The 19,454-nt window shown below is 34.0% G+C and overlaps 1 protein-coding gene across 2 annotated transcripts in view; it reads left to right on the top strand.

Moving 5' to 3' along the window:
* The first annotated feature begins 206 nt into the window (after nucleotides 1-206).
* The window catches only part of RFX3 (regulatory factor X3), a 66,327-nt gene continuing 47,079 nt past the window's right edge, over nucleotides 207-19,454 (top strand). For both annotated transcript variants that reach the window (XM_085311417.1, XM_085311418.1), the window contains exons 1-2: nucleotides 207-328; nucleotides 8,422-8,519. In XM_085311417.1, coding sequence (XP_085167543.1) covers nucleotides 212-328; nucleotides 8,422-8,519 — 215 coding nt within the window. In that variant the 5' untranslated portion in view covers nucleotides 207-211. The remainder of the gene's footprint in view (nucleotides 329-8,421; nucleotides 8,520-19,454) is intronic.

The following is a 19,454-nucleotide window of genomic DNA, read 5'->3' on the forward strand; positions in this document are numbered from 1 at the left end:
TGAAAAAGCATGCTTTCTGATTTTGAATTAATTTTGATTTGCCATCTAGTCAATTATATTAATGCATCTGCTGTGCAACACTGGAGAATCCTGTGGTTCCCAGTATACACTTTCTGTGAAAACACAAGTCATCCTCAGTTATGTTTCTGAAAATAAGTTTTCTTTGTGCTAACCTTTTATTTTTACATTTTAATTTTATTCAGAGCCCAAGATGCAGACACCAGAGACTGGGTCGGATACAGGTTCAACTGTGACTTTACAGACATCTGTGGCTGGCCAAGCAGCAGTGCCCACACAGGTAGTACAGCAAGTACCAGTTCAGCAACAGGTAGGTGGCTGGTAGTTTGAGGAAAAATAATATATACATATACGAGAAGGAGGATAGTTTTTCACGAAGTAATGAAGAATAAGTTTTGTACAAGTTTGCTAAAGGAACTCCTTTGTCCTATTTTTATCAATTTTATTTTCCTGGAATTGAAATACTACGTAAAAAGGAAGACCCCTRCCTTGAACTAGAGCAAGTACCAGGGGTACCGTACATAATTCTAACAGCAGATTATTATTGAATCTGTGAAATAGAGCTGACAAATTTACATTATTTTATGTTATTGAATATTTACATTTACTCCTTTCAGAATGTAATGAATATATATCTGATATTACTGATTATATATCATTTTTCCTTTCATTTTCACTTCCAGATAGATACAGTAAAAATGTAAAATTGAAAGCAATGTCACATGCATCTCTAGGCTCGATTCCTTGCAGATTCTTGCACAACACGAGAGAACCGTTTGAGTTATGACAGTATATAATTCATTATGAGGATTTGCCAGGAAATCAAGGAGATTTTCAAAGTGCCAGTTTAGTGCACAGCTCTGTCATGTGAGATGATTAATCACCTATACAGCACCCACAACATTTAGGAGGACTGCTGGCTGAAGAAAACAGGAAAAAATATGGAAGTGGAAACAGGGACTGAATGTGAATGCCATGGCCTCTGTCTAAGACTTTTCCTTAATACGCAGAATCTATCTAATAGGTACTCTGAGAGATGTCTGATGTATTTTTTCATTCAAAATTGACTTTATTGTTTSAAAATCTATAATATGAGAACTGGAGATAATTTATTAAATTTATTAAATTGTGAGATCTGTTTCTCACAGATTCTCACACATTACTGCCAGTGCAGCAATGTTCCATAATTTAAATTTTCCAACGTTTATCAAGTTTAGTTGATGGTGGTGGTTCCACAGTCTCTTATATTTTACTAATAACTTTTCCCAGTGTACAGACTGAGTTTATAATGTCTCATAATTTTATTACTATGACTTCTGCTTATATTTTCATGTTATATTTGAGGATGCATGTTTGCTTTTAAAAACTGTGAAGCATGGAATTCGGTCTTCCAAATTTTTTAAAATGCCTGTCTTCATGTATTTGCTAAAAATTCCCATGGAGTCAAGATTGTCTTAAATATTTTCTGCTGACTTCAGATTGTTATCAGTAATCGTAATTTTGATGTTGATTAGAATAAAGCCTTTTCAATAGTAATTAGGTTTTAAGTGAAGCTTCCATGATGCTTATACTCAGATAAACTTTCTGGGAGATTTCATCTGGTTAATTCTTTCTAAACTTTTGCGAAGTACAATACTTCTTTCCCCCTTTTTTTATGAAATATAATCTAAATAATTTGTCTTCTATTTATGTTCTTTTAAGATGACAGATGATTATTTTATATATGGTTAGTTTGTGTGATTTGTAATTTGTTATTCCTATATTTTCAGATAAAAGATGGAGATTTGATAGTGCTATGCAGATGCTTGTTTTAAGCAGATAGCGTATTCATGCAACAGTCTGGTATTACATATTAAACTTGATTCATAGGAAGTACTGATCAGTATGATGGATTGAAGACTGTTAACAAATTAGTGGTTAGTGGGTCTTCTCTGCATATCTATTCTATTTCTAAAATGGCAAATGAATAATCAGTAGGGCTTTCTTGTTTATAAGCTTTGCCTGTGCAAAGTTACTCATCTTTCTGAAAATTTACAGCACAGGTGTGATTCTTTAGTTTTTTGTGTACCTAATGCGTATATCTCTGTTACCTACTGTCTATATCTTTTTTCTAGTTATTCCAGTTTTAGTTTATTAATGTAATGCTCATGTCAAAGCACAGAAGTCCAGATATAGACTATTTTAACTTGCTTCATTAGGTCTTAATGAAAGCAAGTTAAAATTTTTTGGAATGCAGAATATGCTTTTGTTAAAAAAAAAAAAGTCAGCTGATCAGCTTCACATCTCCTTTAGTGCTGCTATTTCTGAATATTCCCCTTCATTGAATGTTCCATCTGTATTTTGAATTTTCCCTGTGGTTATATTAGATTGTATTTTTCCAGCTGAGTTTAACTTTGAGAGTATAAATTGGCACACTATTTCAGAAAATGACCTAGGGTTCACCCAAGCAAGGAAGAGGAGTTTGTTGCTATATTTTATATGGATTGAAAAGGTAACAAGAATGTCGGAAAAGCCAATGCAGACATCATTGTGGTGATTGAGAGACATTATGGGGGAGGGGGGGGAGAGATGTTTACAGAGAAACAGATAGATTACAGAAATGTTGGAAAATGACAGGACTTCTAAAAGATTTGAAGATGCAGGGAAGAGAAAAGTGAGAGTGAAGATATGAATGTGGTATGCCAGCAGGAAATGTGATGAAGAAAGTGGGTGGGATAGGTGCTTTCAATAGTAAGGAAGTAAAAGGAATAGCAGGCAGTGAAACAATCACTGTGTTGAGGAAATTGCAAGTATGGTCTACTGTGAGGATTTAACTGTACATGGGTTACGTTTGCCTAAAATTAAAATTTGACTTTATGTACATACATTAGGAGCATACCACAGATGGAAAAAGGAGAAAATAGAGAGAGAGAAAGCTAATTGTATGAAGTCATTCTTTTGATGGGAGAGGGATAGGTAATTATTTCTGCATGCTCAAAGTTATCCATGTTAAAAGTAGGAAGGAAAGATGAACAAAATAGAAGATGCTTTTGTTTTTTTCTATGACTTATAAAATGTATACTTAATGTAAGCTACATTCGGAAGTATGAGTAAATTTATTAAAAGAATAGGGCACTTCTTGAACTTTGTTCTAAGACACAGTATCATACCTGTACTTGTCTTGAATACACAATGATTTATCATAAGCTATAACTTCTGTATTTTCACATTTATACTGATTTATTAACAAATTTTGGTGAATTATGCTGCTTTTGATGAATTTGACTTTTAAAATTAATATTAAAACTATATATGATATTCCATTTTTCATATTAAGGTCTTAATTTCCTGAATTTCCATTCTGATATCTGCACCATACTTAAATAATATCTCATGCAAGGACTGATTTGGGCTTGTTTTCATGACATTGATGTGTAATTTATGCTCACAAAATGTGTGCTGTGTTTTTCATAATGAAGCATGTTTGCCCTGAAGAAGAGCAAACTTGATAAATGAGAGGGTATACTGATGACCTTTTTACTACAGCTGTGTTTGTACTGAAGTATCCTTTCATTTGAGCAAACAGCAAAAGAGTACCTCTAAATGTTTTCAGCTAAAATATTCTTTATTTGCATATAGCTAATATAAACATGGCTCATAAAAGTCTGCTATCATGCTCCAAAATAGAAAGAAAATAACATTAATGAAAATCTAAAATTCCCTTTAGGTAACARTGGCACTGATATCAGTAAGTTTTGTGCAGCACAGCAACAGGGTTGAAGGGGAACGATGAGGAAAGAGGAACGACCATGTGTAAAAAAGAAGTAACTGGAATAAGGCCAGAAAGTCAGGACTGTAATTAAATCCCATTTTAATAGTGTAAGGAATTTTCCTAGGCTTTTGTTTCCTCAGATAGGAGGATTTTTCACTAACATATCGTTCCTTTTTTAACGCATACTCTTTAGCATAAAGCTGCAAGCTTAAGGGTTCAACATTAACCTGGCTTTTTAATTTATGCCATTGAATGTGGAAGGATTGAAGGAGTAAAATAAAAATAATTGTATAATCTATTTTAAAAAGGTATATCCATGCATCAGAATTTGAATGAAACAAATCTTCATATTTGCCATAGACCATGTCCATGCAATTCAGAAAAAAAAAAGGATCATTAAACTGGAGATGTATACTTCTGCTAATCAAAATTAGAGCTTAATGCAGAATCATGTTTAGCATATGAAAAACATAATCATGAACTGATTATATCATTATATCAATATGAATATGCTAAGAATATTACAGCATGTGCTATTTATGTGTTGCTTGCCAAAAGTAATCTAGACTAATTAAGGTACAAAAATGATTTTTATCTCTGAGAACAGAAAAATGATGCATACCCAATTCTTTTTGTATAGGCATTATAGGCAATTGTATGTTCCCTTTTAAATAAGGATTAAAAGTCCTTGTTTGTTTTACTCTACTATTCTACTCTTTCCTAGCTCTTTTAACGTAAATACTTTTTATCAGGAATTAAAATTCTCCCTTTAATTTTTTATTTAATTTCTGTATTTCCGTTGAATGTTTTTATTGTTCATTTTTATTGACAGACTCTCATAAATACATTATTATGTACTTCTTCATTTGTTCCTTTGAGATGGTATAATTGAGTGTAAAATTTTTTTTGCTTTTTTTTCTTCAGCTGGCAATAATAATCAAACATATATATTGAAATCAGTTTTCATTCTCCTCTTTTTCCTGGAGCATTTCAGTTGCTAACTTCTAATCCTACTCCAATTATTCCAGGCTGGAATCGCTGAAACAAGAAGAATGAAAGATCTTCTCTATGACCCTGCTTAATTCGTTATTTCCTAAGCCAGTCAGTTAATTTCCTGTTCTTCATCAAGACAATAACAATTCCTATGACTAGCCTACCAGCTCACCCCCACAATACACAATTTTTGAACGTATATGTTACTTTGTAAGACATATCCCATTTTCTTTTATGTTTTCAGCCTAAATCAATTCTTGCTTTTTATATAAGGAAGCCATTTTGGATTAGGTGTCTGGTTAATGTCCTCTCCAAAATCTCTGGTTTCTGTTCTGCCCCCAAAACTACCTGGCTAATACATTTTCTTAAATTATAGTAGGAGGTGTCAGAAAAATGATAAATAAAACAGAAGAGAAGAAAGATAAAATCTTTTTTTAAAAAATTCACTAAAAATACAGACTTCACTGTGACTTTTTCCTTCATCATAGGCAAATTCTTATCAATTAACTAACTGTCCACACATGGGAAGCAGATGTATGCACTTCCCATCTTTGAAGATTAAAAAAAAAGCCTAAAGAACCTTAACGTTTAACTGTTTTGTAAATAGATTTTTTCCTAGATAAAAACTACTACTTTCGCATGAATGAAGAAATAGGGCAAATAAAATTATTATTGAAGAAACCATATAATGAAGTTTTTCAGCACAGGGCCATCAGAAGGGTCACTTACCTAAACAACTTGACTAGAGAAAATGCCTGACCTTAAAGTTGAGAATAAGAAATAGGTATACTGCGATACAATGTAGAAGCAATAGGTTATGATCAGTTAATCATAGCATTATTGAATTTCAGAGAAGCTGAAGTAAAATCATCTATTTTATAAACCATCTTTTTTTATTATTGTGTTAGAAACTTAAATCTATGTCCCTTTTATGTTGAGCTAAATTGTTACAATTTAATCTACAAAGGAAGATAAGGTGTTTTAATTAATACTGTACAGTAGTCATTCTTAAGCCATAGGTTTAAAAAAAAAGATTATTTTCTTTACATAGTATAAAACAGTTGTGATACTCCTAGTAATAGTACGTATTAGGCTAATAAATAATGTATATAAACACTGGTGAAAAAATTAAATTCATCAAAGTTAATTTTCGTTTTTGCAGGTTTTAATATTTAGTTGTGTGGGAAATTGAACAAATCTTTCTCTTCCAAATCAGAAAATGTGCACATTTGGGGATTTTTTCACTTTTCTATATAACAGATACAGAATTTTATTAGAATCTCTGCCATCTCTTCTTGGCTGTATCCATTGTTTTTGTATAGGTGTAGCAGCCTATATTGTCCAAGAAGAATGAGAAAATGTAGTAGTTTGTATAGAATAGGAATGTGACTTGCATTTACTGACAGATTATTAATATTTTATCTGTACATAGAATAGTATTCTATTTTATCAGTACATGTGGGTTGCCAAGAGAAAATCTTACCCCCTATATTAATAGAAAATAGAGTGTTTTTTAATAGAGGGTAAGCTATATTCAGTGTATGTGGAGAGAGAATGCAGTGTGTTTTGTGAGAGGTCGGACATGAATGTGCAGTTCCTGGAGACCCGTGTCATATTGAGGATGGCATCATATCTGCAGTGTTTCCCCAGCTGTACTGCTAGGACAGAAAATGGAACACACACATTAAGTAGCAGGTGACAAATGACTAGTTTTAAGAATAAAGCCTGTTTTGAGGATGTTTTCTCACTGTATTAATTAAGTAGATCGGTGTGGTGCTCTATAGGAGAGTGATTAACAATGACTCCCTTCCTCCCATTGATTACAGGTTATAGAACTTGAGTCGCCCAAGAAGAAATACCTTCAGGGACAGACTTAAAATTATCATAATCTGAGTTCAAAGATGATGGAAATAAAATTAATTTAATTCTTTGAAAATATTTTGTGCAATACAGCTATTTATGTTGTCTTCTTAATTCAGAAAACTGTTCTAAAGCCATAATCATGATTTGCCACAGATTCTTTTGTGTCTGAAACTGAGAATTGGAGAACTGATTCTTCCTGCTAAAAAGCTAAATTTTATTCAGAGAAGAAATTAGGTACCTAAATAATTAGAAAACATCTTTAAAATAATTTTTTTCAAGTTGAGAAATTGTAGGTTTAGTATGTATGCCAATTTATTTAATGCTTCACAATGAAAATCAAAAAATGGTTGGTCTTACTGTATGATCTAGCCATCAAATTGTGCCTCAGTACTACTGATTGATTGAGAGAAACATCTGATTTTCTGTCATGCTAGAATAGCTGCATTCATTTTTCTTCAGAACTAGATTTTAATGTTAACCTAAAGAATGGTGTGTGGAAAAGTCTAGAATTTCCTTTCAAAGTCGAAGCCACTGCTATAAAAGAAAGAATAGGAAAAATGTGTTTATTTACAGAACTTTATAGAATATAGTGAAGAGGGTGAAGATATTACAGCTATGATGTTTTCAAAGAGCTTATGGAGATGATGCATCAAATACATGAGGCCCAGGTTCATCTGGGATTATGATGTTTTTATTTTTAGTGCCAACTGTGTCAGATTGCAGTTGCATTGCAACAAAATACTTAAGAAAAATAGTAGCTACTAAGTAGTAGCTACTAATTTATATCTGCTTAATAAACGGCTGCATTGTTACTTTCCTGATTCAGTTCCTAAGGTAAGCCTGTGGGAGTATGTGAAGTCTGTAAGTCCTTGCACATCCTTTAGATTCTGGATTGTTACGCACCAAAATATGGTTTCTCTAAATGGTGGCAGGTATAAAGCATGGGATTCTCAATCTTCACTGTAGAAAAGGGCAAAAATCTCTGTAGTGCAATGTTTTAAATGCCTTCTATGCAAAGACTTGAGAGGAAATCTGCGTAGCCTGCAGCTCTCCTCCATAGTAATTGAGTCAAAGAAGTAATAGTATGGTTGGCGATGTGCTTTTGTGAGACAAGTGTGTCATCTAAACAATATACATGAAGATAATCCATCCTTTACTGCTTCATTTAGGAAATGCACTCTTATATTGACATGAAAACTTCTTTTGTAGAAGTATGTCATAACTAATGATGTTCCATAGAAGGGATTACACAGATTGGGGTTCCTAATCCTGCATTGTACATTTGGCATTACTGGAAGAAGAACTTTATAATAATGTAACTTAACTCTGATTAAACTATGACTAAACCACATTGATRTGAACCTTTATTTTTAAACTTAGTGCAGCACATTTGAACTGTGGTTTTAAGGCTTGTGTCATGCGGATTGAAAATAGGATAAAAATCATTGTAAACCGGTTTGTATATGGCCAAAGGAAACTCGATGGGAAGCATACAGTTATGCTTCTTTTCATCCTTTTTATACTTTCTGATTGTTTCTTTCTTTGATGCTGAAGGTACCTACATTCACAAGCATGCATCTTCAGTGCTAGAACTGCATTACTGTATTGCAGACTTAAAACGTTATGCAACACAGTAGTTTTTTCTACTAGTGCTGTGCTGTGACACAGCATTTTCAGTTATTTATTAATTGTGAGAACAGAGGTGTCTGAAATGGCATTGAAACCATTCGCTCTACTGAAGTATCAGCCATTCCTTTTATTACAGTGCCCCAGATTTCTGGTGTTCTTGTTTACAGGTACAGCAAGTGCAGACTGTGCAACAAGTACAGCATGTATACCCAGCCCAGGTTCAGTACGTGGAAGGAAGTGATACAGTCTACACTAATGGAGCTATGTAAGTTGGCAAATGACAGAATGTGAATGTTCACTAAAATGTGAAGTTAAATGTGCATTTTCAGTGATATCCTATCAGGTTCTATATTTTAAATTGGAAGGAAAAAATGATTGAATCAAAACTCTATTATTGTTGCCATTTGAAATAGTTTTTCAGATAAAAAGTTGAATTCATGTATTTATTGAAAAAGAACTTTCATTAAAATGAATTCAAGTGACTGTTAAACTTAGAGCAAAATTATATGTGCAGCATTCTGTTGTTTAAAAATAAAAATCTTTTAGGTTTATAGTAAGTTCAGTCCACAGGAAGTACTATCTAACTTTCTCATAATGTGATGATCTTTGTAATAAAGATGCCTTCATGTGGGCTGTATGAGGTCCTGTCTGCAGTCCTACTAGCAAATACATAAAATGTGACAGCAGCTGCAGTTACTATTTACAGAAAGCAGTAATGTAATTTAATTCCTGTGTTTAATGAAATGAGGTATTTCTGCCAAGGATTCTCTGCCAAAGAAGCAAGGAAGGACAAGTAACATTGTCTCCTTTTGCTTCTTTAGCCTCTTCACAGCTTATTATTGTGCTTCTCTTGCTTATGTGAACACACTTTTCCACAGTCAAGTTTCTTTCACCAATGCACAAGTTCAGAAAGATAGAATAATTCATGTTTGTTTGGACCTCTGGAGGTCATCTAGTCCAGTCCCTTGCTCAGATCAGGGCCAGCTTTGAAGTTGGTTCAAACATCAAAGTAGGATGAGGTTGCTCAGAGAAGACCTCCTCCCTTTTTCATTTACCCACTTCTTGCAGGTRTGTCTTGCCTCTTTTGATGTGTTATGAATTTAGAGAAGGAAGAAAAATCATGTAGAAAGCTTGTTTGCTGCCAGCAAGCATTTTTTTGTAGATAGTAATCCAGAGGTGATACAAAAGAGTGAGCAATATTATTTGGTTCAAAGACTTCTTCTGATGTTAACACTGGCAGCATGCTCTGTCCTGATATATTTTGTTTAATTCAGTTTTCCTTTTCTTTTTTTTCCATTCTAGCTTGTCTGTTTTCTTCTCACTTGTAAATCCTGAACAATCTTATCATAAATGGACATAGAACTTCCCTGTTACTAAGAATGACTATTGACTAGTATCTAGTAACATATGAAAGTCACTTTTGAGATGGTTAATCTGTAATCATTTGGGTTGAAGTTTTCTTTATAGAAAGTTGCTTTTGAACTGTGCTGTTTGCTTAAGATATTTTTGAAAAATTTAGCCAAAGACATTCAGTTGCTTATATAAGGCAAAACATGTTTCTTTTCCCACACTTTAATAAGTTTTTCTTTAGAATGTTCTAGAACTTCCACTCTTCCAGCTGGGAACTTAAATCTGAGCACTGTGTTTTTTACTGCAGTCTGTAAAATCTTACCTGATTTTCTAGATCACATTTTTAAAATAAAAGATATTATTTGTTTTACTGTATTCAAATATTAAGTAGATGAATGCTGTAACAAAATTGTCAAGTAGTATAGCAACTAAGGGCAATAAGAGAAAGGAAAAAATGTGCGATATCTGTAAAGAAGATTGAGACTGTGATCAATTAGGCCGTGGGTGGTAGTCTTAGACAGTGCTTGTGGAAGTGATTGAGAAGTGAGTGTGGGAGCTGAATGCCAGTGGGCGGAAAGAAGAAAATATGGAGACAAATCTTACAAAAAAGCCAGCATATGCAGGCATTTGTGAAAAAGAGCTGTTAAAAAACAAGAGGCTATGCAGGAATATTTATGCCTCTGTAGCTTTTCTGATACAGTTACTAACAATTTGTTTTGTGGACTTTAAAAATAGCTGGAAGGAGCTGGCACAGCGTAAGATATAGTGCTTTTCACCAATAAGTCACGTCTTGAGATGACTGATATTTTTCTGAATGTGTTACAATTTATCTTCATTGGAATTAGGATATTTAATTTTCAACAGAAGTAAAGTAAGAATTAGTTGAGATTTCATGTGAAGAAAGTTTTCTAAAAAAAATATCTAATGAATATTAACAGTTTGTCTTTCCTAGATGGCAAATGATAATTTGAAAACTAATTATCAATCTTACAAGAAGATGAGCTCTTATATATTTTCCTCAACTACGTGTGATTGCCTCTGTAAGCATTTTCCTCATGAAAGTGATAACCTCTCAGAGGACAGAGAGATTTGTGAGATCTATGAGATAAATCTTCTTTTATGAGATTTAAAAAAACAGAATAAATTCACTATCTTCCTGTTCCTGCTAAAAAAAGGAAGAGTTCAGGAGTTCTAATATATCTGGTATTGGGTTTGAAGTAGCCCATAATCACTTGATTCTCCCAGAAATTTTTTGGAATCACACAGATTCTCAGCAGTTTGATCAATCTGTGTGTGCAGTCTATATCTTTGCCTCTTCAACTAGTACATGCGAGTCTCTCCTTTCGGTTAGGTAAGAGAGTTTGAAACCATTTGCCCCATGAGAGGGGATTCACAGCTCCATGTTCCTAGGTACAACCAGTAGCAAGGCTGAGGAGCATGTAGTCCCAATGGACACCCATGTTAATGTATGTATACAACAGATAGGTAGGTAGGTAGGTAGATAGGCAGATAGATAGATAGGTAGATGCATATGTCTTTACCTACACATATACATGGCTGTCCACAGAGATCGACACAGGCAACACTCTCAGTGCTCACTCAAACACAAACAGTACCAGCTGCCTCATCCTATTCCCCTCTCTGGCTGATCAGGAGGAAGATCCATTAGTGGGACATACATACATATATATGCATACCTCTATATTTATATGCTTGCGTAACATGGATCACTCCAGCAGCTGGGCTTAGGTCCTTGGTCCAGCCAGCAGTTGCATATGGATCTTTGATTTCTCCAGCTGCTGCCACCTGAACATAGAATTTCACCCCCGAACTATGGGAGTCATGCTCTCCTGSGACAGCCCTGAAAGAGCTGGGCAGGGTGTCCGCTTTGCCAAGCAGGTAGCTGCCCTGCCCACTGGTCCCCATAGTACCTCTGTGCCCCTGCTTGCTTGGGGAGATGAGCCCTTGCCATATAACCTGACAGTTTCCTTTACTACTTTTACGTTCTCTTGTGAACAGCTGACACCTGCACTTTCAGCAGTGTACAAGATACAAAGCTATCTGACTGCTAGTCCTAGTGAAAACAGAAGTGGATGTTGCTGTCTTCTTAGTACCAGCCTTTAAGGTTTTAGGATTTTGTTGCACTCTGTATCTGAGTCCTTTTGTTAGTTGCTGCAGAATCAGTCAACGGGATGTCAAAGACATTCTCTTTAGCCAGTGAGCCTAATCCAGACTGTCTTTCTCTCCTGTAGAAGAGTTTACCAATAATACATTTTACTGTTCAGAAAAAGTATAAATAGAGAAGTGCCACTTTTAGGAACACAAGCCTTTCTAGACATTTTGGTTTTATACATGGAGAATGGGACCGATCTCTGTTTGAACTCAGAATTAAAGACTGTATATTGTGAAAATTGTTTTTCCTATATACATCTGTTCTTCAGATTAAGAATGAAAGAATCTCATTTCTGTAAATAAAAGTTATTGCATATATGCATTACATATTAGAATGGCATTTATTTGACAGTTGAACATGATTGGAATTCCAGGTTTCTGACAGCTAGCTTTCTTTAGAGCATAAAGAATTAGTTGCATATTTGCTGTTTTAAGTTACGTGTTTTTCAGAAAATACTATATCCATTTCTCCCCTTTTTGTTTTCTCACTAGATTAGCTAGCTTGGAGCTATGTTGACAGGGGTTGGCTTTTTAGGCTTTTCAGGAGTGATCCAAAAGCTTATCATCTCCCTAAACAAAACCTGCATAGACTGTGCTGTATTCTGCGGTGATTGAAGACACCGAGGCCAACCTCCCTTGTTCTAAAATATTTGGGCAAATGTATAGACCACAGTACATAATTTTCTGTCCATCACACTGAAATTTTTGAAAGATGAGACTCCTGGTTCCTGACATGTTACTGTGCTACAGCCATTTTGTTCACTTCCACTCAAGGAATTGTCTATTTCATACTCAGAAAATAGGATTAGGTTGTAAATGATGTGATTTAATGAAGTAATCACTGGTTTCTCTTTTGGCTTGTTTCCCTCTGATTATATGTTTGGTTTATTTGATGACCATACCTGAATCAAGCCTTCTTTCTAACTCAACATCTGTTATGGAATTCTTGCATAAGCCATCAAATGGCAATACCATTCTGGCAATGGAATATAAACTATGAGAGGGTCTGCAGCCCATAATTGGGGTGAAGACATTACTTCAATGTACAAGAGTCTCTAGAATAAAAGTTACAGCATGTCTGAGAAGAATTATTCTTTATTTCAAAACAAAGAGCACACAAGCGTTGGTTTAAGTCCATACAGGGTAGCAACATAAGATGTACATACAGTAGCTGGAAGGAAACAGTAACCTCATTCTTTTGATTCTAGTGGTAGGAAGTTTGTCAGGTTTCACAGTATGTCAGGTGTAACAGTTCTATTTTTATAGCACAATTCTTCCCACATATCTTGGTTTACCTACACTTAAAAGTGATTTGGTTATATTATAATTGGAAGCATAATGATAATACAATGGGTGTAACCTGCAACTTGTCATATATAATGTATAAAATATAAGACTATTTGAATGATGCTATCTACATTTGTGTCTGGTTAATAACACTTCTGCTTGTCAAACATGTCACACTATCTTTAAACAAAAATGCATTGTTGTTACAATGTGCTACTGCTAATATGGCAGTAGTGAGTGGATAAAGGAGGAATGTTATGGATATACTTAGATTAAGAAGCCGAGTGAGTACCCTTTACTCAGCATGAATTTCTTATATAAACTGTAAAATGTTCATCTAAAATTAGCCATTTTTCTAATTGTCCTGGTGAGGGAAAGAGATTATTTTAAAGTGCTATAATTTGTTGCATCCAAACTGAAGCCTTTATTCCCTGCATTCTCCACCAATTTTTGTGCTACAATTTGTGCAGTTTATATGGATGAAAAACACTTTATATGCAAACACAAGAATTTACTCTAATTTAAACCTTAAAAGTCTAGTCAAAGAATTATTATCAGTAGAGTTAAAATTGTCATACACAAATTTCCTAATATCTAATTCTATGATGTGTTTTACATTTTTTGGATACTTCCCATACCCAGAGTCATCTTGCCTGCATCTTTATTCTAGGGTCATAGATCACCCATTTTACACAGAATAAAAAGTTACTCTTACTATTTATTAGTTAGAGAAATAAGTAAACATTTTTATAACAGTAGGTGTTATACCACACAATCATACTAAGCTAAGCTAAGCTAAAAATAAAACAGATTAAGTAAAGTTTACCCGATCATTAGGCAATTATTATTACAGCTATACGAAAACAAAGCTCCAGGCAAGCCTAGACAGGTCCAGACAAAAAAAGTTTGGCAAGCCGCAGTCTTCAGGCCAGACAGATTTATTACAGAGCCTGTGACTGACAGCAGTAATATGATACTTCTTGGACTATAGGCCTGCAGTGCCTCACCATCGAAATTTTTAGAGGTTTGTAGCTGACTTTACTTACCTGTCTAGGAAGAGTAACTTACAGGTTGTAAGAAAATAATTTCTAAGCATTCTCCTCAGTTTTGATTTACTTCATTTTCCTGGTTTGTGTGGTTTTCCTGCAATTGTACATTGTGTGTGCTTTTAATGTTTTATTTCCATGTGGAAAAAAATTGTAGACTGAGTATTGAGGATCTCTGTTCTTTTTTATGGACAATGAGTGTCTGTCAAATATGTATTTAGTTAGAGTTTTGAACATGACAGTCAATGAATATAACAGCAAATTGGAATTTGTCCATACTGAATAAAGCATCTCTCCTTAAAGGGAATTTTACAAAGCTATATCTGGCTGATATATTTTATATTGTTCTTTATAGAAAATATATGTTCATAAAACAGATCAACTGTTCATTATTTTGGAGAAAATTGCTTAATTTGAATTTTTGGTCTGCAGCTATAGATTCAGTAACTACCCTTTCATAGTCTGGGTTTTGGACTTTGATTTTTTTGCATTTTGTTTTGTTAAAGAAGAATTGGAAATAGGAAACCATGACTTACTGTTTTATCAATTCTCTAGCCTTCTTCACACTAATTCAGGAGAGGTTATTGCTTCTTTGGGATTTCATCTGTTGTTAAGAAGCTCTGAATCAATATTCTGGTAACAGGAGTGGTTTGGGAAGCCCTGAATCAATATTTGGTTATAGGAACAGATTTTTTTGAGAGGAGGCAGGAAAATGTGTGAAACAGGGTGAGGTGGGTGATTTATCTCTCTCCATTATCATTTTACTGCTGTATCATGTTCTCTTATGTCAGCATTAGATTACACAGTACTTCACCATATGCTTATGATATACCACCTCCATTGGCTGCAATAAAGCCTTCTCCCAATGTCAGAAGAAGGGGGGGGAACTACTCTTCTCTGTAGTTTCCACGAAGCTCTCTGTCAAATATAGGGCCACAGGATTATCCTAAAATTTTAAAGACACTTCAGATGGTGGCAAACAGATTTTCCTGACTTATTGCACAGAAATTTTCTTCCATGTAGCAGTAACACAGCATTCATCATGAGTATTAGCTACTCTGCATATAAATAATAATTTTGTCTTGTATAAGATTTGAAATGTTAATTTTATCATACTTAATGTATATTACATACATACTTTATGTATCATAACTAATACCCCAATAAGTAACACTGTAGTTAATTAACTACCACAAAAGGCTAGCTTTCGTTACAGATACAATATTAGAAAAATATCTGTATGCCTGCCTGCTAGGATTTATGGGGTGGCACATAGCAAAACCCTCATGAGTAATTCTGTAATTATTATTATATGAATAAGATAATAACTGTTACGCTATTTGAATTAGAATTGCAGAAAAATAAAACATTTGACAATGAAGAGTTTTCATATTTGAATTAACATGTCATTCTTAAACAGCCAGTGTGAAGGGAAGCTGATTTTTCACATTATAGTAAAAAAGTATACATCTCCACAAAAAATACACACATATATATACACACACACACAGACACATATATATATTTTATCCACGACTTGTATTTTCCAAGTCAGTGCCTGTATCTGTTAGTAAGAATTTAATAGTTACATCCTTGTTTGGGAACACATGGAAGTTACTGGAGTATAATTTCAAATTAAAAGCTAATTTAAAATAATCAGAAGCTGCACTTGAGTTAACTTGTTTCAAGTTCAGATTTTAACTCAACTTGAGAATTTTTAATTAAAGATAGTTTAGGTTTCACCGTTCCTGGGGAAGGAAATAAAGGTGTTTGGTTCTGTTACAAGGAGCGATAGAAAAATCCTTCAACAAGACAGACATTTCTAAAACATGAGTAAAACTGACATAAATCTATAGGAGATGTTTTCTAGGCAAATATAAATATGAGAAGGATGAATCTATCCATGAATTGCTTGCCCAAAGAAAATTTTGGTCCATAATCAGCTCATGCAAATATAGAGKTGTGATGGGTTGGCAGGACCGCTGTTTTGTAGAAGTCAATAGATCAAAATCCTGACATTTACATAGAACCAAAGATATAAGTTGCTGGGATAAATCCTTTGCACACTGAAAATATACGCACCGAAAAATTAAGGGAGAGCAACAAGAAGATGCATTCTTTCAGTATCACTATTTTTATTCACCTCTTTTTCCAAAGTGTTAGTATCTCTGAAGAAATAGAAGTGCCTCTAGAATTTAAGCTAGGTAGGATTATGCCAATGTCTGTAATCACATATGAGTCATGACATTTAGTTCAAATAATAATTCTGAGGCTTACTGAATTTAGAAATTAGCTGTTTTCATATGCTAAAAATAGAATTTATTAATAACATTCTCTATTTTAAAATTTTGCAAATTGCTATAAAAGGTAGGTAAGCAATAAAGTGTAATAGGTGGTGCCTTCAACTATAATATGCTGGTCTCTTGACTTTGCGTGTGGGATCTCAAGATTGAACACATATTCTAGCTGTGCTTGATCAGCATGGAATTCAGACAGTGTCTCTGGCTTTGTGTGATGTGCTTTCAGGGCCTATTTCCTCCACTTAGCTCATCCTTCTGGAAGCTGAAACTTTGAAGCCAAACTCCCTAGACTTGAAACTTACTAGAAACTCTGTCAGACTTTCTAATGCTACATTTTAGTGAACACTTGAATTTCAGAGTGTTTCCATGAGAGGAACTATTAGATTCTGTTGCCTAACTTCTATCACGAGCCACAACATATACCTGAGAAATTCTCATAAAGAGCTGGAAGACTCTAGTTACACTAAATGATGTTGGTCCCAACAGTATGCAACTGTTGAACAACAGAAGACATTGGGATCCTGTTACAGCCTTTGCAATGGGAAATAATTGAGTATGATGCCAGATTATTTCAGATAGTATTGCATGTTTGTGATACAGGTGCTATAGAGAAGTAGACTAGTTTCTTATTTCAAGTTCTCCTTTGTGTGTTTAAAAGATATATTTTTCTCTTTGCTACAGTTTTGTGTTGAGAGTTCATGTTAACATGTACAATGACCTTAAAACCTTGCATCAACACTTTCCAAAACATCATCCTATATGGTCGGTAATAGCCTGCATTTTTAGTTTCCAAAAGTGGTTGAATTTTGTCTCAGTTCTAAGACTTTTTGCTGAGTTGCAATTATTATTGCATGTTATAATAACTTGTATATCTCACTTTTTATTACCCAGTTGATCTGTGTTTCTAAAGGTTGTTTAACCATCTCCAGTAATCAAGTGGCCTTGAAAAAGTAAGCCGTGAACCTGGTAGTTGAAACAAAGGAAATTGTGTAATTATGTTGGAATCTGACCTACTGATGTACCCCAACGATTGCTCTTGAGCCAGTAGTAAGGAGTACTATTATAAATAGATAAAGATACAAGTGTTCAGATATGATCAGTCCTTATTTAGAGACTATAAATGAGATACAAATCATTGAAAATAGACAAGTCTTCCTTTCTCCCTCACAAAAACCACCTTCTGAATTCCACTTCTTCATATGAAGTTTGTCTTCCTGGCATTATTTGGACAATCCTTTTCCTGTGGCCATGTTTATTTTTACTGTCAGCAATGGCCTTGTCCTTGTGCTCATTTCCTTATCTTGCTAATACTTCGATTTCTTTTTTTCTTTTGGGGGATATTACATAGTTCAATCTCTTGATAAATGTTTGGATGAATTGTTTTTCCTGAGGTTCAATCACTACATTCTCTTAAAGTGTCTCCCATTGTGTAGAATTGTTCACATGCTGTAAGTCTTGTCATTCTAAACCAAATACAGTATCAGATACCTGGTTTATCATCCATTGAAGCATTCAATGATACCTTGGCTTGATAAAACAGATTAATCAGGAATAGCTAAACAGATTTCCCTAAACACATGCACAGGTTATTGCAATGTAGGGATCATCTGATTTTAGCTCTCCAAAAGAGATGTTACTAGATGAAGCATCCTCTTGAGCATTGTCCCTAAAAAAAACCCAATTACTTAGTTTTTATTAGACTGCAATTCAGTCCTTTTAGATTAGTACTCAAAAAGTAATGTATTTAAGTAGATTAAGAAAGTGTGAAAGCAAACATAGCACAAAGATTAAGAAACTTTTAGGATATTACAGATGAAGTTTAGGAGTTTCTGAAGTGTTTCTGAAGAGCAAGGGAGAATCCATTTATGGCCATAGTTAATGTCACAGAAGTTCTGACTTTGATTGTTACAGTGCCATATATTTTTCAGTTGTGTTAAAAATAATGTTTTGCTGAAGCTAGAGAAGGAATTATTATCTCTGATTCCATTGCTGACTAATAATTAACCTTCATAATTAAAGAACAGAACAACAAACAGTTAATTGCTATGACCTTTGCTGTATATTGATAAGAAACTGATCCTTGATGAAGGGAACAAAAACTGACTTCTAATTTCTGGATCGGTGTATTAATCACCAACCTACTGTGTAAGAAATTGGATGCTTCTTCCTCCTCTTGTTATGTTTTTGGATAGAAATATATCCTGGGTTTTTTTTTTGAACATCCGTAGTTATGTGAGTTTGCATTACTTTGTGTTTGGTATGATCAGAATTAACAAGTAGGGACCTAGGCTGGGGTTTGAGAATTTCTGTTTTCTCTGAATCATGACACTGTTAAAGTGTGCTTTCTTGGACTAAGTGCGTCTTTGCATAAGCAAGCCCAATTGAATAGGGAGCTTTAGAGTTCAAAATGATGGTGACAGTTGATTTCAGGCAACATTATAGCATTCTATGCTTAAATGAGAAAAGTAAAAGGTATCTTTTGACTTTTCTATTGTGCTTGCCATGATGCAAAACTTAGCAGTCATGAAACAGGATAAATTTTTCAGTTTGACTTTTCTAAAATGGGGAATATTGACTTTAAAGTAATAAAGACTATTTATTTGTCAATTTTGAGATATATTAATTTAAAAATCAAAGTCAGTCCACAGGAGCAGATGAACATTCAGTACCTATAAACAGATTATAACCTATGAAGGATAATGGTCCAAAATAATTACATCCACAAAGCAGAGAATGACATAAGATTTCACAAGGTGAATAGTTAGAATAAACTGGTTATAAGCCACAAATGTCTCATAGTTGGAAGGAATTTAATTAAATTGATACGGTTGTGTACATTAACCACTTTCATCTTTGTGACCTTCTTACAAGTCATAATTCTGCTTAATTTTATTTCTTCAATGCAGTTTCTCATAAGGACATAGAATCATGTCCAGTTTTATACTCACCGTGTGAAAATAATTGCATGTCCTAAAATAGAATTTCAAGCTTCATCCAAAGAGCTTCAATTAATTTAAAATCAGTATATTGGGATATAGGATTTTT

Source organism: Rhea americana, unplaced genomic scaffold, assembly GCF_003343005.1.
Source record: "Rhea americana isolate MKP2758 unplaced genomic scaffold, rheAme1 scaffold_340, whole genome shotgun sequence".
Classification (NCBI taxonomy): domain Eukaryota; kingdom Metazoa; phylum Chordata; class Aves; order Rheiformes; family Rheidae; genus Rhea; species Rhea americana.